Source organism: Orycteropus afer, unplaced genomic scaffold (genome assembly GCF_000298275.1).
Source record: "Orycteropus afer afer isolate SDZICR_OR568_19922 unplaced genomic scaffold, OryAfe1.0 scaffold00596, whole genome shotgun sequence".
NCBI classification, from domain to species: domain Eukaryota; kingdom Metazoa; phylum Chordata; class Mammalia; order Tubulidentata; family Orycteropodidae; genus Orycteropus; species Orycteropus afer.
In genome coordinates, this window is record NW_006922183.1 from 1,281,039 (window position 1) to 1,304,232 (window position 23,194).

Consider the following 23,194-nt stretch of genomic DNA (forward strand, 5'->3'; position numbering starts at 1 on the left):
CAGGAGTGCATGGAGGGATGGACACTGGGAAGAGGTAACCACAGGGAGTAAGTGGGAGGGGAGCTGTCATTGTGGTAAACTGTGGTTAATGACGTGAGACAAAGTATATTATGTGAAATGCTGTATGGAAAGTGGATTTGCTCTGTAAACCTTCACCCAAATCACAAAAAAAAAAAAAAAAATTAATTGAGACAACATTTATCAAAGCATTTGTTCTGTAACAGGCCTTTCTTCTAATCCAGGCCCTCAGGGGGCTGTGTATAGCATTTTGATATTAAAATATCAGTCAGTAAGTATAGATTTGGGTCCACAGCCCTTCTCTTCAATGCAGTTGTCTTCATCCATCATGTTTCTTCCCCATACATATGATCTAATGACTAAAGGATGAGAAGAAAACTTTGTTTGGGAATAGCACTTCCTCGGTGTGGACCTGAGTGGAAAGGTCTGCTATGACCCTACACAACCAAGTCTAAACTAGAGGAGAAGAGCAGAAAAATAGTGTGGTTTTCCTTTCTGGTGTTTTGCCATATTGCACATATGACAGGGAGAGAATGAGATAAATCCACTTGCCTGGCTCCTTCTGTTATATCCTATGGTGAGGAAAAGATCCCATTCTCTCAATTTTTAACAACTTTTTATTGTGATTTGGGTGAAATTTTACAGAGCAGCTTCATTTAACATTCAACAGTTCATCCACATTTTGTTTGTTTGGTGACACTGATTATAGTCACCACTTCCCCCTTCCTCCCAGTGATTACCCTTTCCCTGTGTCCTTGCCTATGCGTTCCTGTCTCCCTTTCTCCCTGTGCACATGCTGCCCTTCTGAGCTCCCATGGTTGACTGTTTTAAGGAGCACATCTCCTTGGTATGGCTGTTTGACTTATAGGCTTACTACTTGGCTGAGAGTTAAGCCACGGGAGTGAATTCAATTCCAGGCCACAAGAGTGACTTGGGGCCATAGTCTCGGAGGTTTCACCAGTGTCTATCCAACCAGTAAACCTAGTCTTTTTTATGTTTTTAAATTTTGCTTCACGTTTTTTTCTCCCACTCTATCCAGGATCTCCAATTTTTATCCTTTTCTGAGTGGTTGGCATTGGTAGCTGGGCACTATGTAGTTCTTCTGATCTCAGGGTTATATACACTGAGGTTCTCACTGTCCATTAGTCCTTTGGACTAACCATTTCCATGTGTCTTTGTTTTCTTCACTCTTCTTTGCTCCAGACAAGGAGAAACCAATAATTGCACCTTAGACAGCCACTCAGAAGCTTTTAAGACACTAGTCACTATTCACCGAGGTAAGAAGTAGAACAATGTTTTTCTATAGTATGTTGTGATGGTTTTGTTTATATGTCAACTTGGCTAGGCCTGGTTGAGTGGCTGGGCAGCTGGATGTAGTATTCCCCCTGATGAGACTGGCAATCAACTCTGTGGTGGAATCTACTGGGAGCAGCTGAGTAGCTGCCTTTGGGTATGTGGTCTGCTTCCCGTATATAAGGAGCAGCTTTGAGAATGGTCTCCAGCCTATGGCATGCTTGGACCCTGCATGTAGCTGTGTTGTTGCTCAGCAGCCTGCTAAGCTCTGCCAACCTTGGGATTTACAATGGACTTAAGTTAATGGCCTGCCATGTAGATAGGTAACATGGCGACTATACCTTTTTCCTTGTCAACCTTGGGGCTTCTCAAGCTCATCAGCCAGCAGCTGAGTGAAGAAATGCCTCTAGCTCCAGTGGGCCAGGAGCAGGAGGCAGAGCTTGACCCCAAGGTTGAGGGGCTTTCACCCAGCCCCGAGAGCCTGGCACTTTGAACTTGGACTTAAAGCCTCCAAATTGTAAGAATAAACTCCTGTTTGTTAAGGCCATCCCATTTGTGGTGTATTTCTTGTCAGAGTGGCACTAGATAACCAGAACATATGTTATACCAATTTGTCTGCTATTTTGCTGGAATGCTGTCTCCTTGACAGACAGAAGACAACTTACCTATTGCACAAGCTTTAAAACTATAAAGAACTGGGATTTAATCTGGACTCTAATCTGTAACTGTGATCTTAACACATTACTGGTGCATTTGAAACCCATTTATTAATCTCTAAAATGGAAATGATTATCAAAGTGCTGTCAGATCAGAAGAAAGGCCTGGTGGTGATTTACTTCCAAAAAATCATCCACTGAAAACCCTGGAGCACAGAGTTATGCTGTGACACACCTGGAATTGCCATGAATCGTAATCAACTCAACAGTAACTGGTTTGCATTTTGGGTTGTGAAGCTCAACTTACCTTATAGTATTTTGCGCACAGAGGAGCCTTGGTGGATCAGTGGTTAAAGCACTTGGCTGCTAACTAAAAGATGAGCAATTTGAACTCAGCGGCCCCTCCTCAGGAGAAAAATGTGGCAGTCTGCTTCCATAAAGATTTACCACCTTAGAAACCTCATGGAGCAGTTCTACTCTGTCCTATAGAGTGACTTAAGAGTTGAAATCAGCTCGACAGCAAAATGTTTTAGATGCTTAATAAATATTAGCTCCTTTTTCCCCAATCTGAAGTCTAATTGGCCTCCAATATCATTTTCCTTAGCATTCTTTTCAAGTGAAGGCTGCTTTTTCTCTCCACTCAGCGCACTTGCTGTGCCCAGAAGCCATGCAGAACCTCCTCTTGACATGACACTTGCACCTCCTTTCTCACTGTCACTCTCATTCAAAACTCTCTCCTATTTTGATATCCATGCAACCTAACCCTATCATTTTTTTTTTTTTTTTATTCTCCCTGTGACACCTAATGTCTTCCAAACTATTTTCCCCATTCATTGAGAACTTTTGCCAAGTTCAAGGTCTTCTCCACTCCTCTTGTGTAAGTTTTGGAGCATTCAGTGTCCAGTATGTCACTTTTATGGTTTCTTGATTTCATCTCTAATAGTCTCCACTGCACTTAATTTACCCACACACATGTTCATACTCATCTTGCCAGAAACTCCAGCTGACATCTTAATATCTAGTAATTTTCTTGGCTCAAAGCCTCTTTCTCATATGGGTTCCTCACCTTCCTTTCCACTTACTCATTGATCTGATTAAGGCCTTTAAGGAGCTGCTTAACCAGAAAGCTGCTAACCAGAAAGTTGGCAGTTCAAACTCACCAGCTGCTCTGCAGGAGGAAGATAGGGCAATCTGCTTCCATAAAGATTTAGGAGCTCTGGTAGCACAGTGCCTACAGCATTTGACTCCTAACCAGAAGGTTGGCAGTTCAAAGCCACCAGCTGCTATGGGTAGAGATATACTGCCTTGGAAACCCAAGAGGGGTCACTATGAGTCAGAATCAACTTGATGGCAATGGGTTTGGTTTGGTTTTATTAAGATCTTTAATCTCTTGAGTCTACATTTTTCTCTAGTTGTTAAACTTCATAGGTTGCATGTCCTTCCAACTCATCACTTAACTTGTCCTGTCTTACCATATTCACTCCTTTATCTTTCCAGGAATTCTAAACTCTGAGGCCCCAACATGAGTGGCCTTCAGGTACCACCTCCACATCTCCATTGCAGCAGCAACAGAACATTATTACTTCATTCACACTGGAGGTGTTGCAAACCCATCTTTTCCAGTTTGCACGAGGCTCATAATTCTTCAGCCCTTTCCCTTATCTTTGATTTGCTCCTTGTCCTATTCCTCTCACTAGTTATTCCAAAGCAATAAACATCATTATCCACAAATCTTTGCCCTCATTAATCAGAGATCTTGCCACCTCCTTCACCTGGAAAAACCGAGCTGGTTGCTGTTGCATCCACTCCAACTCATGGCAATCGTATGTCAGAGTAGAACTGTGCTCCATAGAGTTTTCAATGGCTGATTGTTTGGGAAGAAGACAGCCAGTCCTTTCTTCCAGGGTATCTCCGGGTAGATTCAAACCTCCAACTATCAGCCGCCAAGTGCAATAACTGTTTGCACCACCGAGACTCCTACCAAGGAAATGAAGTCATTAAAATCAGATTCTACAAGTGCCTGTTCATATCTCTTCCCACAAAGACCTGCGTCCAAGGGGACATCAAGCTCAACTGGCATAACGTACTACACAAAAACATTGTTCCCCATCTTACTTTGGTAAGTAGTGACTGGGATCCTAAAACCTTGCCAGGAGCCACCCAGATGCAACGATGGGTCTCTCCTTGTCCAGAGCAAAGAAGAATGAAGAAAACCAAAGATGCATGGAAACAATTAGTCCTCGTGACTGGTACACCATGCGATCCTTAGCCTACACGAGTATGAGACCAGAAGAACTAGATGGTGCTCAGTGGTAGCCAACCACTTGGAGGGGGATCTATGTAGGATACCCTGGATAGAGTGGGAGAACCATGTGGAACAAAACTCAAAATCATTAAAAAAAAGGGGGGGGGCAGGTTTGTTGGTCTGATAGAGCCTGGTGGAATCCCTGAGATTATGGCCCCTAGCTGCCTTTCAGGTCTGGAATTGAACCTATTCTATGGCTTCCAGCCAAACAAAAGCTGAACATTTACATTAGGTAGATACACTCCTTGGAGAGATCAATCATGGGAGAACAGAAGGGCTCTGTATGCACAGGGAGATGGCTTGGGAAGCAGGAGTGCATTGGACAGAAGGATACAGGGAAGAGGTGACTACAGAGAGGAAGTGGGAAGAGAGCTGTGGCATTGTGGGAAATTGCAGTCAGTGTCATGAGACAAAGTGTGTGTGGACTGCTATATGGAAAATGAATTTGCTCTGTAAATTTTCACCCAAATCACAGTAAAAGTTAAAATAAAAAACTTGCATCCTTTTCTCTCCTTCACTCCCGTGTCAAGGGAAAAGGTGGATTAGACTTTCATCTGTGATCTTGATTCCCATTGCCTCCTTCCTCATCCCAGATTTTGTTGCAGTTATTCCTATTCCCCCTTATTTTCAACTTGTTCCTCTCAACTGGTATCTCCCCTTCAGCCTGTAAACATGTATTTGTATAAAATTGAACATAGTAGTCTCTTTCTGCTCTTTGTGTTTTCTCTGTATTTGTGGCTCTTTCTCCATTATTTCTTGTGTATTTGCATTTACTCTCTCTTTCTTTTCATTATTTTGTTATCTTTTTCTCCTTAAATCAATCTTGGCTTTTTAAATTAGCTTTACTATTTTTCTGCTTTCAGAAGTTGGCAGCCTATTTGGTCCAGCCCTGGGCATTCTCCACAGTGATGAGGATGGCAGCAGGGAGCACCCATTAGAATGAAACCTCTCTGCATATCACGTGTATTTTCACTGTAGCCTTATTTCCTACAGAATACAGGGATGTTGTGCACACAAGAAGACATCATTTTATTCCCATTAAGTTCTTGTGGGAGGGAAAAAGCCCTAATCCCAGGGATCTAGAAATCTACTATGTAACTTTAGGAGTTCTTGCGTATTTGTTAATATTAACAATTGTAAATAGTCACTCAATTACAGCAAAATGATTTCTAGTGAAGTTCAAGTCTAGCCCAAACATCATTTTTAAAAATCAAAACTATACCAAAAGAAAGGGCACTTTGCACCATTTAAGAATAATTATTGGGGGAGGAAGACTGGAAATTAAAATTTCATCTTTGTTTCTTTTTCTTTCCCTAAATAGGAGCTCTTGTGGTGTAGTGCCTAAGGCATTTGACTGCTAACCAGAAAGCTGGTGGTTCAAACCCACCAGTCACTCCTCGGAAGGAAGATTGGGCGATCTACTTCCGCAGCGATACCGCCTCAGAAACCCAAGCAGAAGCACTGAAGGATTTGAGTACTGGCTTTGACACTTACTAGCTATGTGACCCTGGACAATTAATATAACTGTAGTAATCGTTAGTTTGCATATTAAGAGTATTTTATATGATAATCTTTAAATGACTTCACGTTCTAATAATAAAACCAAAAAACCAAGCTCACTGCCATCAAGTCAATCCCAACTCATGGTGACTCCTCCTTGGGTTTCCGAGGTAGTATGTCTACAGAAGTAGATTGCCCAATCTTCCTTCTGAGGAGTGGCTGGTGGATTTGAACCCACAGGCTTTTGGTTGGCAGTCAAATGGCTTAGGCACTAAGCCACCAGAGATCCCTAAACTAAACTCACTGCCGTCATGTCAGATCTGACTCATAGCTCCCTATACATAAAATGTTGTTGTTGTTGTTGTTATGTGCCGTCGAGTCGGCCCCGACTCATAGCGACCCCTCCTTGGGTTTCCGAGGCAGTATCACTACAGAAGTAGGATTGCCCAACCTTCCTTCAGAGGAGTGGCTGGTGGGTTTGAACCACCAGTCGTCTGATTAGCAGGCAAGTGTCTTATCCACTATGCTACCAGAGCTCCCATACATAAAATAATAAAGTAATATTAATATTACATTTTGGAATCTGCTGCCCCCTGCTGACACTTTATCACATTGCAAATTCTGCGTTCCCAAATCATAGACTCCATGTTTAGTGTCTGTTTTACATATTGTATATATAATTTTGCTATATATAGTCCATTTGTCTATCTTCCTGTTTATAATCCAAAGATGTTTCTTTCACAACCAAATGCCCTCTGAACTCTTAAACAAGATTGTTAATTGTTCAAATCTTCCTTCTTCTTTGAAAATTTTGTTGCAGTCTCCCACTGATGCTAGATATAAATCCGAGATGCTAGATTATATGAAAAAGAACATTACATGACATCAGGATTGGAGGAAGACTCATTAACAACCTGCGATACGCAGATGACACAACTTTGCTTGCTGAAAGTGAGGATGACTTAAAGCACTTACTGATGAAGATTAAAGAGTCTGCAGTATGGATTACACCCCAAGAGAAAGAAAACAAAAAATCCCCAAAACTGGTCCGATAAACAGCTTCACTATTAATGGAGAAAAGACTGAAGTCGTCAAAGACTTGTATTACTTGGTTCTACAAAAGTTGATGCCAATGGAAGCAGCAGTTAAGACATCAGAAGACGTATTACATTGGGCAAATCTGCTGCAAAAGACCTCTTTCAAGTGCTGAAGAGCAAAGATGTCTCCTTGAAGACTAAGGTGCACCTGACATAAGCCATGGTATTTCCAGTCACCTCATTCACATGTGAGAGCTGGACAATGAATAGGGAAGACCGAAGAAGAGTTGATGCTTTTGAGTTGTGGTGCTGGCGAAGAATGCTGAAAGTACCGTGGACTGCTAAAAGAACAGATCTGTCCTGGAGGAAGTGCAGCCAGAATGCTCCTTGGAAGCAAGAATGGCCAGACTTCGTCCCACCTACTTTGGTCATGGTGTCAGAAGGGACCATTCCCTGGAGAAGGACATCATGCTTGGTAAAGTGGAGGGTCAACGAAGAAGGGGAAGGCCCGCGATAAGATGGATTGACAGTGGCTTCAACGATGGGCTCAGGTGTAGCAAGGACTGTGAGGCTGGCACAGGACTGGGCAGTGTTCTGTTCTGCTGCACGTAGGGTCGCTATGAGTTGGAGCCGACTCAACAGCACCTAACAACAACAATTAGTTTATAGTTCTAAGTCAGAAGTCCAGTCATATAGAATGGGTTCTTTCCTCCGGGTCTCACAAGGCTAAAACCAAGGTTTCAGCATGGCTGCAGTCTCATGGTGTAGTGGTTAAAGCATTCAGCTGCTAACCAGTTCAAACCCACCAGCCATTCAATGGGAGGAAAATGAGGCTGTCTGCCTCTGTAAAGATTTACAGCCTTGGAAACCCTATGGGGCAGTTCTACTCAGTCCTAAAGGCTCACCACGAGTTGGAATTTGACTTGATGGCAGTGGGTTTTGTTTGGCTTTGCAATCTTATCTGCAGCTCAAGCTTTTCAAGCTCGCATGGTTGTGGCAAACTTAGTTGAAGTTGCAGGACTAAACTCCGTTTCATGGTTGGCTGTCAGCCAAGGGATACTCTCAGTTCCTAGAACCCATTCATCCCATGTCCAGACTTCTTACACAACTATAAGCACAATGACACATGGGGTTGCTTTGAGTGTAAACTGACTCATTGACATTTAAAAACTACATGGATTTAGATTTGCAGCCTTTAAAACCCTGTTGGGGTAGTTCTCCTCTACCCTGTAGGGTCATTATGAGTCAAAATTGACTTGACAGTAACACTTGTTTTTTTTTTTAACAGAATATACCTAGCAAAACTCCAAAACTCACTGCCATGGAGTCAATTCCGACTCATAGTGACTATCACTGGTTTCCAAGGCTGTAAATCTTTATGGAAGAAGACTGCCCCATCTTTCTTCCATGAAGTGGCTGGTGGGTTCAAACCATCAACTTTTTCTTTAGCAGCCAAATGCCTTAACCACTATACCATCAGAATGATGCAAGTTAAACACCTGACTACTAGCCAAAAGGTTGGCATTTGGAACATACCCAGGCAAGTTCCCAGATGCCAGCCAAGGGCCAACCTTGCAAGCAGGCCTTTCTAAGGATAACTGGTTCAGGCACACTGTCTTAATGCTGCTTAAACAGAAATACCACAAGGGCATGCCTCTAACAATCAGGGATTCACTTTCTCACAATTTAGGAAGCCAGAAGTCCAAATGCAGGACACTAGCTCTAGAGGAAAGCTTTGCTGCCATCTCTGGGAGAAGGCCCCTGTCTCTTGTCAGCTTCTGTTACTCAGTTGTTTACATCTGGCAAGTGTCTTCCCCTTCGTTTGTGCTTGGCTTCTTTGTGCCTATTTATTCTTACCTTGCGCTGACGAAGTCTCAGTAACACAACAAAGTCCTATTCCCAAATGGTACAAGGGCTTAGGATTTATCACACATAGTTTGGAGGCACAATTCAATCCGTAACACACATCATCTGAGAAATATTTAGCAAATGTGCCATGTCTTGTACGAAGGACACTACATACTCCATTTACCAATCAGGATGTTGTCCTCTTCACCCTGTGGGTAAGAGGTGAGCCAGTTCCCTATCCCCATTTTACCATTTACTTCTTCAGACCCCACTCCTAGTCCATTTGTGTTAATCCAAGTCCTCCAAGAAGCAGATTCTGAGACAATGATGACATTAGTTGTGCAACAGATTTATTAGGGGCAACGCTGGTCAGGGGCGAGAGAAGCCAGGGTTGGTAGAAGGCTGGAAGCAATTAGACCACGATGCAGGTCTGATCCCAAATGAATAAAAGGAGGAAGGAAGGTTGGGTGGAAGCATCTTAGATTACAGTGCGATTCGAAGGGAGTTTGGCAAGGCCTTAAGGACTCCTTGAGCTTAAGTTGAGAAGTCATTCTATGCCTGTCGTGATCAGTCACTGGCTGAGAGCAGCCTGTGGGAAGTGTAGTCTCAGCATGAATAACGCAGCAGTTAGGACCTACAGTCAATGATGCTTCCTGCAGTGGAAGATCTAAGAGACTCATTCTCACCACTGCTACAACCATGATTTTGGCTCTCAAAATACACCTGAAAAAGATGTATTACTTTATTACCAAACAAACATTTAGCACCAAGAGCACATGGTGATTAATAAGTTACCATTATGAAACCTTCTGAAATAGAACACTGATTAACAAAGAATATAGAAATAAGGTTTGAAATTTCATAAATTCAACAACATCCTATACAGATGAATGCTGGGAAAAGGACGTTTTTCTCCAAATGATTTGGTGAATTGGAAGTTTAAACCAACACACAATAAGCATTTAAGTATTATTAAACAAGATTATTTGTTCAATGACAAAAATCAAGTATTTCTAAATTCTAAAGTGACTTAAGTCACTTTCTGTAATATGATATGTATTTATTCTTAGAATAAAGTGCCATTTTGTTCCTGATTGCTCTCAAATATCCTTAGCAAAGAAAAGACAATCCCACATAATATTGTTAGGTTAACTATGTATGATCCTAGGTGAAATTTCTGCAGCAAAGAAACTTAAAAATGAATTAAATTTTTCTAAAAATTAACTTCAGCATAATTTGGGGCTTCTAAATTATACATGCTTAGTTGTAAAATGGAAGGATATACTACCTTAGATAGTATTTAGGATTGGTTTTCTAATTTTTATCAATGTTATTTTATGGGGAATTTGGTTGCCAATATAACACAGAACAAAGCCAAGGAGAGTAGAGTTTTCTCCACTTGATGAGTTTCAAAAGAAAACTGTTCCCACAGTTGCTCTGGCAGCTCCTCCTACCAACACGTCTAACTAAATCAGATCAAATGATTCCTAATGTCAGGAAGTTCATATATACACACATCTCCACCACAGTCCTAGTCACTGGGCTCAGCCTTGGCATGCACTTTATGACATGTTGGTACAAATACCAGAAACGATAAACCAAAATATTAAATGCAAAAGAAACATAAAATGTTTATTTTTAAAAAAATGATATCAATATCATTTTAATATAGAAGATGCCATCTTTATTTACAGACTAATAAAAAAATATTAACGTCAACCTAAGTAGATACACAATTGTCATAAATTCTATAGATTTGAGGCCGATCCTAAGTGGAAGACTGGACAGGTGGAAAATTCAATGACATAATAAAACAAGGATGTCAAACAATGTTCAACATACAAATAAATCAATATACCTTTTTGTTTCTAAATATAAAAACAAAACAAAAGTCCACTGTGGTAGGAAAAAACCAGCACCAAGAACAAGCTGTGCCAACTTCTGACAATTGCTCAGTTATAATTACCAAGACTCAAAAAATTTTCAACTTTCTTAAATCTATTTTAACAATATTCCCATAACCCAAATGTCACTTTTACATCAAATGCACAGGAGAGATACTGGAGAAGAGAATTTTAGAGGTCAGGGTGCAAATATATACACACATAACTATAACTCACATTCTGCTCAAAGTGTTTTCTCAACTGTTCTGTTTGCTTATGCATGTGTGTATTTTTCTTTACTTTGTTTTTGTAATCATAATGGCTTTGCAATAGTTTTCTCCTTAACTGTTTGGTCTTGTTCTAGAAGTATGAGTATTAAACAAGTTTTTTTCTTATATATATATATATAATATAAAAATTGCTTCTCATTCAGTCTTTTTGGAAAAAAGTCTGTAAATCTTAGTTCATTTTTGAAAGACCATATATTCTAAAATGAACTTTTAACCAGATACTTTCTAAAACATCTGACAGAAAGCCCACAGCAGTATCTGAGCAACAGTGGTCCAATAAAGGCTGACGAACCAAGGAGAAGCAGGTGAAAAGGGATCTGACTTATGCAACTTTAAACTACTTGGATCAATATTCATTCTGTTTTATGAGTCCTTAAAAGGAATTTATATCATCAGCATTTCATACTACCTTTCAAATTATATAGTATTCTCACAAAAATGCCATTTCAAGGCTCAAAAAAACCCTCTCTATAGACTCCTTAGATGGTTTCTGAAAATCAAAAGGTTTTAGCTTTCATTTCCTAAGGATTCAGTAATAGTTGATAAAGAATATTCTTGGGGGAAAACAAAATGTGATGGTCATCCCATCCCAGGCTGTTTTTTTTGAAGATAAGAATGTCATGCCTTCATGTTATAACAAAAAAAATTTTCAGATCTGCCACAATGGGATTTTTTTCTGTAAACGAATACATTAGCTAATGTCCAGTTTGAAGATCTCATGTTATACTCGGCAGTATGTGTACAAATAGGGAGAATGCATAAGGAAAAACTTTTTCTTCTTTCTTGTAAAGATCTAGCCTGTCAGAGCAAACAATGACATGTAACTTGCTTATTCAGTCATACAATTAAATACTAGGTTTTGCTTAGCAGCAATGTTATGCTACAAAATATTTTAATATCTGTAACAATACACATTATGAAGTGTACTTCTATTACAAATTAACATGGTGACATATAGATGAACATAACCAATCAAAACAAAACATAAATGAGCAACAGTTAAAACACAAAATTTATAAATAGCTAAATCACCAAATAAGGTATATACATTTATAGATTTATCTATGAACAAATATATAGTGCATCTGGGAACGACAAGAAAATGTGTTTTATATCCCATAACATATGAATACTAGAAATGGAAGATACTGATAATATTCTAGAAGCCTTTTAGGCTTTTCCCCACTTAACACTCCCTTGAAAGTACATCTTTTAAAACAGTGATCCTGGCAAGACTATCACCTCTTTAGATGCAACATCTGGACTTTGCCCAGCAGAGTACAACTGCCTGCAGAACAGTAAATAGAAGAGCAGGCCCACCGTGCTGAATCCTGAAGGAAGAGACGTAGCAAATTCATCGTTTACATACGAAGAGTGCTTCAGTCAACCCAAACAATCACTGTCTCAAAATTTCCTCACCTCAGCTTGCCCATGTTTGCCCCCCGTTTTTTAGATAATTGGAAAGCAGTTAATTTAAGAGTAAATGGCTTCTGAATACAATGTATTTTGTCATACAGTAATAAATTTAAGTTCTCATTGCCAACAACTTTTAAATGCCAGTATTAACACAAGACAAACTTTATGAACAATTTAAAATGTACAAAACTTGCGTTCATGGATCCCAGAAAATAAGCATCTGAGACTACATACTGATAATGTAATGCTCCAGCACTGCATACACAGATCAACATAATTGAGAACTGGTACTTCACACTTGTCTGCATTTCTTTCAAATACCAAAAGTAAAATATGCAAGAAACTTTTCATAAATTATTTTCAGTACAGCACTGATTGATACAGGATTACTGAAAGAAAACTATTTGTACTGCAGTGAATAAAGGTGAAAGGAAAACTCATTACAATAAATGATCTTTAAGAAATTATTTAGATATCTGGATGTACAGTAAATTAAGAAAAATCTTTCAGTTAAAAAAAAAAGTGTCAAACCTACATTTCTGCAATTCACTGAGTCAATTTCTGCCCTTTGAAACATCACATTTAATGTTCTGGAATATATCTTATTAGCTCATTTACTCTCTTGTATTTAAAGGCTATTTCTTATAAAATTCCAATACAGTGTCCTTCTACTCAATAGAAAAGGAACCAAATAAAACAGCAATGCTTCATTTGGTATTTAAGAACGTAGTAATATCCCTTTGGGAAACACATGCTTTGGTGCTTAAAATTTTAAGAAAATCAAAATTGCTTTACATGCAATAGTTAATTATGGTATACCACAGAAACAGGGGGGTTTATGCATTTAAAATTAATTGTTCACATGAAGCCCTGAGGTACCACCTTTCCTTTAGTCAATCAACAGCCTCTCTTGATCTTGTACAGTCTTTGTCACCATCTTCCCTAGTGCCCCCAATTCAGAATAGTCTAATTAACAATTGTGTCTGGAGATACAGTCAATTTAATAAGAATTTTTATGATACGGACTGTGCAGATCATCTAATTTAGAATCACTGTCATCTAGGGGCGTTTCACTTGAAGTTCCCAGGTCTCCATTTTCATGTGCATCAGTTACTGTCTTCTTACTAAATCCTGAAGGGAAAATAAGTAAACAAGTAAGTCCAGATGCTTTCTAGTAAAACAAAAAAAAAAGATCAGTGTTAAAATTTTATTGAACAAGAAACAAAGAAAAGGCCACTATGCTTAATAATAGAAATACAAAAATGAAAGGGCACTAGTGTAGTCATGTTAGCAGTTCCTGACAAAGTAATTCTTCCTTCTTATATCAATGATCAAACGCGTCATTTTTTAATATTACCTACTATACTTACTTAAAATTATACAAAATGTCCTACCAAGTACTCTATGAAACTCAGACTTGATATATATAATTGTAAAATTCATTAATTCAACTTATACCAATTTCTACTGAACTATGAACTGTATTTTTCTTTCATATATTTGCATTCTTATTTATTTAATATCAGTCCACTGGGGTACATAATTGGTTTACCACTAAAAATCTAGCTTGTTGGCAAGACATTATCTAGTTAAAATTGTAAACTCTGGATAATCTGTGGTTGTTAGGTGCCTTTGAGTGATTCTGACTCACAGTAACCTTATTATGTATAACAGAATGAAACATTACTAGGTCCTGTGACATCTTCATAATTATTGCTGTTTGAGCCCATTGTACAAAATAGATAATACGTTTGCAAATAAATAAGAGTTGACCATGTCACCTATTTAAATGAGCTGTGAAGTATGGACATGTGTTAACCAATAATGAATGAACGTATTTTATGTGAAGTAAGTCAGTTAACAGTGATGAAACACAAGATAAATTTTTGGTTATTTGAGTCTGTAACTTGCATAGGTGACAGAGAAAAGCTTCTAGCTTCAACTGCAAAATAGAAGGGCTAAGCATCTGGTGGTGGTGTGGTTAAGGCGTTTGGCTGCTAACCAAAAGGTTAGCAGTTCGAACCCACCAGCCGCTGCACTGGAGAAAGATGAGGCAGTCGCTTCCGTAAAGATTTACAGCTGTGGAAACCCTACAGGACAGTTCTACTCTGTCCTATAGGGTCGCTATAAGTCAGAATCGATTCAATGGCATTGGGTTTTACACCTTCTAATTCTGACAGAAAATAGTGGAAAGGGTGAAAGAAAATGAAGCCACCAGGAGAACTCAACAATGTAAGGTTTTAACATACTGCTACAGTAGTTTTGTTCAAGATGCATGGGGCAAACAGCAGTTGCTACTACAGTATTATGTGAAGGTAATTCACAATGCACAAATTTTATCAAAAGGGCAGCAGTTCATCGATTCACCAAAAAAATTGTTATGTCAGAAGTTCTCAAAATTTTTGGTTTCAGGATACCTTTACATTCTTAATAAGTATTGAGAACTCCAAAGACCTTGTTTGTGTGGGTCATGATCATTGGTTTTTATCATATTAGCAATTGAAACTGAGAAATTTTCAAAATATTACTTTGCTAAAAAATAATAAACTCAGTAAATGTTAACATAAATTTATGTTATTATTATTGTTATGTGCTGTCGAGTCGGCCCCGACTCATAGCGACCCCTCCTTGGGTTTCTGAGGCAGTATCACTACGGAAGTAGGATTGCCCAACTTTCCTTCCGAGGAGTGGCTGGTGGGTTTGAATCACCAGCCGTCTGGTTAGCAGGCAAGTGTCTTAGCCACTATGCTACCAGAGCTCCCTAACATAAATTACACATTTTAATTTAAAAAATGTATTTTCTATTATTCATACTTAGCATATAATACTTATGAGAGAAGGCCTGGTTTAAGATAGAGATCACCTTAAGATATATTTACTCTAAAAGGCAGGTTGATCTTTCTTTTAGAGTCTATAAAACTTGAGTTTTATTTATTCTTCAAGGATAATTACTAGTCCAGTAACCAGTTATGCATTTTTCTTAACAGTCCAAGATGAATCTAGAAAAACATGTAAATACTATTTTCACATAGTTACCAATATACAATAAAACTGTAAACAAGCAAAAGAGCTGTTACTGGAGAATATGTAATATGTGATGGTTTTTATTTTAAAATTTGTCAACAATACATATATTAGTAATAAATTTTAGAGTGGATTTTTTTTACCTTGTAATACTTTGATTTCCCCACTTGTGTCTTTACCACTAGCACCAGGATGACCACCTCCCTCTAACTCATCAAGGTACAAACGGTAACGATGTCCACTCTCATCTTCATACTCTACATTTTCATCATCAGAGTCCACCTCAGGAGCCACATAAACTACTTCAAATTCAATCTCTCCTCTCTAAAAAAGGGAAAGAAAAGAAGTCAAGTTATCGTAATTTTAAAAGTATCTTCAAATTATTTGGGATGGGGAGAAAAGAACTGCACTTCAGATATAGCTCCTTTCATGACAGCAAGTAATGGAATTCCAGAATCTCAGGAAGGAAAGAGGCATCAGACTAGACCAACCCCATAAATATTCTACAAATAAGTTATTTCTAACATTACAGAAGCTTTCTACCAATCACATTTTTACTGACCGATCTAAAATTAAAAAGGATGCTCGAATATTCAATTCATAGAATTTTGGAACGACTATTAAATTTAAAAGTCATTTTGCCATTTTTTATTTTACACAGCAATTCAGTAAATCCATCTAACTTAACTAGTCATTATTAAATAAAGTTACACTAAAGGCACTGCAGTATAGTAAATTACCTAGTATGGCTTTTCTAGTCATAAGACTTTGTAAATTCCGTGGTGGAATTTGCTGTGAGCAACTGAGGAGCTCCTAATCATTAAAGTTATCCACCTGGGGTATTTCTGTTGAGAATGGCACAAAGCAATGTCCTGGGAAGTTCACTGTCTCTCAGGTGCTTAGAATTCTGATGTTATGATTGATTAGTTTGGCCACTCTGCCAGGCTCAAAAGGAGGCCTCCTAGAGGCAGAAGTCTCTCTGACTGCTGGCTGAGAAGGATGTGCTGCTGAAAAAAACATGCTCCTGAGAGACACGTACTGCTGGAAGAGGGGACTGTGAGAGACTGTCAGCTGAGAGACAACAGGCTGAGAGAGACTGAGCATTGTTCGTGAACTTGAATTGTAGCCTGGTGCTTCCCTATTAAACCCCATAATCTGTGAGTTCTGTGTGGCCACTGGTGGGTGCTGCTGGAGGAACAGCTGGTGTCAGGGTTAATGAAAGGGCTGGATGAAAGCAGCATGTCTGGCCTCGCAGGAATAGGCTTTGGGCTACTGATGGTGATTCTGTCTTCCTCTTGTGGGGTTAAAGGAGGTCAGGAGATGTGGCCTCCTTGCCCCTTTGGCGGGCATCAAACAAATTTTTCCGTAACTAAATCAAAGAAATTCCTATACAATGACTTTGTGTTTTTTTACTGAATAGCTCTCAAAGCTTTTAACTATCACTAATCAAGACATAGTGCTAATCAAGGTATCTTCACCAGTAACACTTTCTTAAAATGATATCCTTCAATCCTCAGAATAACCATATTATTATATTCTCTTTTATGTGAATGAAAAACATGAATAAGTTTCAGAGAGGGTGGATAGCTTTCCCAATATGATAAGTTAACAGAAAAACAGAAATTCGACTCTTTCTACTATGCTAAACTAAATGTATAATAATTACATTGTTTTTCCTTAATAACAATTTTATGTTTAAGTAAAAAGTAAGATTATTTTACATAAAAAAAAATCCAAGTTACAATTATTATTTAATAAGAGACTACAATCATTAGCCTGATAATTCCAACTCTCTGAACATTATGTCTACTTTTTCTCAAAAGAGCAAAACAAAAAATAAGCCATTTTTCATTCTATTCACTAAGTCAGTCTTTTCAATGCTCCTCTTTCCTAACAGTTCAGGGTTATGCCTCAGAATTCAATATGCACTTAGTGTTTCCTGACTGCCTATTTGTAGTGTCCTTCACCACAGTTTCCATTCATACCACTCTAGTGCTATATCAGTCAGTCAAGTAGGGTCAGAAAACACTACCTTAAAGATGCTAGTATTCTTAGATCTCTCTTATCACATGATGCTTTTAAAATACCACTTTTGGGGAGATAAATGGATAATGCTGTAGTCTTTAGTAAAGCTCTAGATGTCAGAATTATATCTGTGGGTAGCTGTCACAGAGACACATTTTAGGCTTAATGTGAGAAAGAGCTTTCAAAGAAAAATTATCACTGTATAACAACAGAACGGACAACTGATCATCAGGCAAGTCTCCTTTAATGCAATTATTTAAATAGTGATGTTCACTAGAATTGAACTAAACAAGCTATAAATTCACTTTCAATCCTGAGATTCAATTCTATTTGGCATACTATACTGATGATCCAACAAACATCTCAACATACTATCAACCTCTCAAAGGGAAACACAAAACAAACATTCTAAGCATAAACAACAAAAACCAAACTCACTGCTATCGAGTCAGATCCGACTCACAGCGACCCCTCCTGAGGTTTCCGAGGCAGTATCTCTACGGAAGTAGATTGCCCAATCTTCCTTCCAAGGAGTGGCTGGTGGGTTTGAATCATCGGCCTTCTGGTTAGCAGTTAAATGCCTTAGGCACTATGCCACCAGAGCTCCTCATCTTAAATATACTGGATAACAAATATGAGTCCTGGGCATTACTCCAGAATCTAAATTTATTTGCTCTGTGATGTTGAGTAAATTGTTTAATCTTTATAAATGCCAGTTTACTCCTTTTAAATAAGAGGTTTGGGCTAGATAACTTCTAAGGACCATTTCAGTTCTAAAAATCTATGACTGTGATATCAATCCAATTCTAGCACTGCCTTTGGTATACCTTATATTTGTATAGCATTTTAGTCACTAATGATGTTTTGCTTTCTAAGTACTGGGCCCTACTGTTACCATACTTAATCCTCAAAACTCTATTTCAATCCCTACTCCACAGAGGAGGACACTGCAGCAAATGAACTGCTGGAAGTTAGCTATGGAAAAAAGCAAGCAGTATCTTTTTTGGTAAATTTGACTGATTGTCTTTATAAAAGCTCCAAATCAAAGAGAACTACGTACTATACATACAAACACTTCACTACTTGAGAAACCTCCTAAGGAAGTATAAAGCATTCAATAGATTTAAAAAGAACAACTGATAGACACAATTTTAACTATGTAAAGGGAACTTACCTGCTGGGAAAGAATGGTTACAGCTTCTTTATGCTTTGTGTCTCTTAGGTTAACTCCATTGACGGCTAGAATAGCATCCCCAACATGTAGCCCTCCACATCTATCAGCAGGCTGCCCTGGATGGATCTCAGAGATGAGGATCGGAACACCATGTTCTTTCCCGCCCTAACGAAAACAACAAAAAGCAATAAATTAATTTACTCTTTTGAAAAATATAGTCACAGACTATTCTAAATAGATCCAAACTATTTTTTTTAAATATCTCTCAATAAGCACCTATAGTATAAATCCTACTTAATGTTAAATAAGGTACTACAAGTATTAGAGAGTTACATCTGAGTAAAATGATTAATTACATGTATTTTTCTAAAATCTATTTCAGAACTACAAAAAAAAAAAAAACCCTCAAAACAACAAAAAACTGTAATTGGCTGAACTCTTTTAGTGAAAAGGAGTATTTAAATCTTAGTAGTCAGCACTACTATAATTTATCAAGCTTAAATCATCATCAGTGGGGTAAGACACATCATTATTTTATGTACCATAAAAACAACTGAGAGGATGCACCTCAATTCCAGATATTAAAATGTGAAAAAATGTGCAAGGCAGAAGTGCAGAAGTATAGTATTTAGTACGATCACATTTTAGGTTGCATTACACAGAAAAACCTGAGAACCATGGAACCTGTGTACGGCAGAAAGCTGTCAAGAGAGGAAAACTCAAAATATGTTCTACTAAAATAAAAAAGAAAAGAAAGAAAAGTGGTAAGCTGTGTTTTGTCAAAGGCAGAAAACTCGCAAAACTGGGAAAAACCCCAAGAGTTCCTATTCTCACAGGTTTCACTATAGCTATTTATGTATGTATATGCATATCTTATCTCCTAATAGAATTTATGCCCTTTGAGAGCAGTGCATTAAAAAAGGCAGGTATTCTATAAATACCCACGGGATCAACATTTTATTATAAGAAACATTCTTACATGAAGCAATATCAGAAACAAATGAATTTATGCAATGGCTGCTGTTAGATGTTGGAAGTCGGCTCTGACTCACAGTGACAACAGAAAGAAACAAAGTGGCTACACTTGGCTACACATTACCAAAAGAAAATTAGAGTAAAGCCACTTTATTCATTCATCTGGTACAACACACTTGGAATACAGGTGAAATTACTCCAAACACACGCACTTTATAATAGACTGCTATCAGGAATGTTGCCCAACATAACTGTAAACACATCAAATTTTTAAAAAGAAGAATATATATCAAAGAGTCAGTGGAATATGGTAACAAAGAAATGAGAGAAGAGAAAGATCATACACACTCTAGAGAGAAAAGCAATATAATCTGGAGCAATTTAACAGCGAAGAAAGTTGAATTTATTCCCAAAGGCTCCTAGAGACATCACAGTTATAGGGCACAGAACTATGACCTGGGGGTCATAATAAAAATGCTAACCTGTGCTTACTGAAGGTTTATTTAGCAGTTGTTAGGCAGATTTACATATTAAAAATGTTCACATAAAGCACAGTGATGTGCCATTGAGGATTAATTTCATGTATTAGAGAAAATATATCCAGAACAATTTGTTCCCCAATAATATCCAACAAAAGAGCGTGCTTATAGTAGCTAACAGCAGAAAAGGGGACTGGAAGCACTACTTCTTACTGTAATTGAAATGCCAAGGCCTTCATGATCTTCTTTAAGGAGGAGAACTTTTCTAATTGGACCAACACCTTGGCTTTTCTTTAAGGAGTCTTGATCCTTACAGGGGAAAAAGGAAGAAAATGAAATATTACTATATAATATACCAAATGGAGTGAAACCAGGTCACATAGTTTGCTTCTAGAAATCTTTATTAATTTCCTTGATGGAGTAAAAGTACGTAATTAAGAAAGTTATCAAAGGATTAGTAGATAAAAATGGAAAAAAAGAGTAGTTATGTTAAAATAGTGAAATTTATGCATGATTTTTCTCACCCTTTTATCAATAATCTCTTTAATATTAATACTCTTTTTAAATTACAGAGCATTATAAAACAAAGTATGTGAGGAATTAACTGATGAACTAATACCAAAACCACAAAAACAAATCCACTGCCCTAGAGTACAATGTGACTCATAGTAACTGCATACGGAAGAGTACAACTGTCCCACAGGGTTCCAAGGCTGTAAATCTTTATGGAAACAGACTACCTCATTTTTCTCCTGCTGGTTAGCAACCAATGCCTTAACCACTGTGCCACCAGAGCTCCTGATGAACAAAATGAAAGTAGGTAACTGTCTATCTTCACTGAAAAATTTCTTAAAGATCTTCATCCATTTTCATTGATTCACAGAATTGGAAAACAAATTTCCAACTGAAGCATTAGTTACTTCTTCACTCTCTGGTGCTCTGGAATTTCTCTTAAATAAAGGGTCTTACACTATTAATAATTCTTTCTCTGGTACCTTTATGTTTCCCTTTCTGTCTTTCACTGTTCAGCATATAAACAAATTCCAAGCCTCTTCTAGTTTCAAAGTACTGACCATGTGCAAACACAAGACAAAAAACCACAAATCTCTTCCCTTCAATTACCTACATCTTTTTTTACCAACTACCACTTCCACTTTTCTTAATCTTTACACAAAGTTCATCCTCACCATACCTCCCTTACCTCCCAAATACAATGCCTGTAACTGGGTTTTGCCCCCACCCACTTCACCGAAACTATCTTCTCTATGGTTACCAGCAACCAGTACTGCTATATCCAATGAACACTGTTTAGTCACTACCTTTTTTGAACCCTACAGAAAGAAGCTGATGCTACTGACTATCCACTCTTTGAAACTCTCTTTTTTCCATGGTTTCTGTTCACCACTCTACTAGGTGGCCTGTATCTAACAGCTCCATCTCAGATTCTTTTCTTTGGCAATCCATTTCCATCCTCCACTCCATAAAAGTTTCTGTGCTTGGCCTCCTATTCTTTTCTTTTCATGTACACTAATACTGGGTGACCTTTATCGATTCCATGGATTTCCCTATTATTTCTTCAACTTAGATTTCTCTTCTGAATTTCAGAGTCTGGATATATATTGGATGTCCCACTAGCACCCACATCATGTATAAAACTGAACACGTGTTGTCCTCATTTCTTTTATCGGGGGATGCCTGTACCCCCACTCAGTTGCCCACACTAGTAACAGAGGCTCTTCATTCTCATTCACCTACTGAACCAAGCATAGTCAGTCACCAAGCCTTCTTGAATTCTAATTCTTTCTCCTCTAAAATTCTACTTTTTCTTGCCCTCATTATTTTCTCCTCAGATTACCAAAGTATCTTTTTAATAAAGCCCTGATTCCAATTTGGCCCTAAACTAATATATCCTCTTTATTACACTAAAGTAAGGGTCCAAAAGTATAAATTTGCTTAAGTCTATTCTTTTTTTAAAAAGTCCTATGAATGTCAGGTTAAAATTCAAATTACTTTATTTTGCATAGAAGAATTTTTGCCATCTGGCCACTGCCTAGAACTCCAGCCTTATATTTAGCCACTTTCAAAAGTCTGCTTGTATCACCTTGACACAACCAACACAAACTACTTTGTTTTCCTCCTAACTTCTCCATTTCTCAAGTCTAGTGGAGTCCTAGAAGTTAACAGGGATCACTAATACGCCAAAGAAGACAACAGCATAAGTACTTATTGCCATCCCTACTCCTCTCCCACCAACTTCACGTACCTATCAATTCTTACAATACATTTCACAGAGGGAATACATTATTTTCCTTTGGTAAGGTTTTAAATATTACCATAATAATAATAATAATAGTAACAATAAAAGAACAGAAAAAGTTCCAATTAAAGAGAAAAGGAAGAGGTTGAGTGGGGAGTGGTATCAAACAAACATACGTGGCCTGGTGGTGCTTGCATTGGTCGTTTTAGGTCATTACGTCCTCTACAGGCTCTGATAACAGTTTTGTGACGATGCAAATGTATTTCAGCTTCTAACTGGTTCCAAAGCTTATCATGGGCAGGTCCCTTCATATCTCGTCCTAGTAACTGTATTTGTTGGACCCTTCATATTGGGGAAAAATGAATTCAGTTAGTTTCTCATTATGCTCACTAGAGAGAATTCAGAAGCATTACTCAATGTCTGCAGCTCCTGCATAAATCTCAATTAGTAATAAAACTAATTATTGAGGCCTCTCAGATTTATAATGATACGAAAGCTTTGAAAAGGACATGTCTTCAAGGGAAAACCAGTAAATAAAGGAATGAATTTAATCATATACTTAATTCAAACACATCCAAAAATAATTTATGAAATTAACAGCAATTAATGTGTTTCATGTCTAGTAAGTAAACAAGGTAGTACAGTGAACTTAGCCAGATACTATTAAAGATGAAGTTAACTATACAGAAACATTTCTTCTAATGGCAATTTCAGTACAAAAAAAAATACGGTATAAAAAGTTATTAGAAAATGTTTATTTCATGATGAAATAAATTGTTTTTATTTGCTCCACATCAATTCTTAAAGTGACATTTAAAACAATGAGCAGAAAATGACTCAGTACTAATAATAACCAAAGTTTAGGAACTACTTACTTAAAAAAATGAAAGCAGGTAGAACCTGTGTGGTAGTATGCTAAAATTGCTATCATTAATTTAATTACAGCATGTTTTTCTCAAGGGGTAAGAAAGACTGGGTTTTGGTGATCCCAGAAAGAATCCCTCATGGAAGTTC

General features: G+C 37.8%; 1 protein-coding gene across 1 annotated transcript in view; it reads right to left on the reverse strand.

The window, feature by feature from the left end:
* Positions 1 to 13,246: 13,246 nt before the first annotated feature.
* Positions 13,247 to 23,194, reverse strand: part of GOPC (golgi associated PDZ and coiled-coil motif containing) — a 51,249-nt gene continuing 41,301 nt past the window's right edge. The window contains exons 5-9 of the mRNA XM_007956274.2: positions 22,357 to 22,522; positions 20,137 to 20,232; positions 18,470 to 18,634; positions 15,414 to 15,594; positions 13,247 to 13,377 (exon numbers count right to left, since the gene is read on the reverse strand). Of these exons, the coding sequence (XP_007954465.1) occupies positions 13,247 to 13,377; positions 15,414 to 15,594; positions 18,470 to 18,634; positions 20,137 to 20,232; positions 22,357 to 22,522 (739 nt within the window). The remainder of the gene's footprint in view (positions 13,378 to 15,413; positions 15,595 to 18,469; positions 18,635 to 20,136; positions 20,233 to 22,356; positions 22,523 to 23,194) is intronic.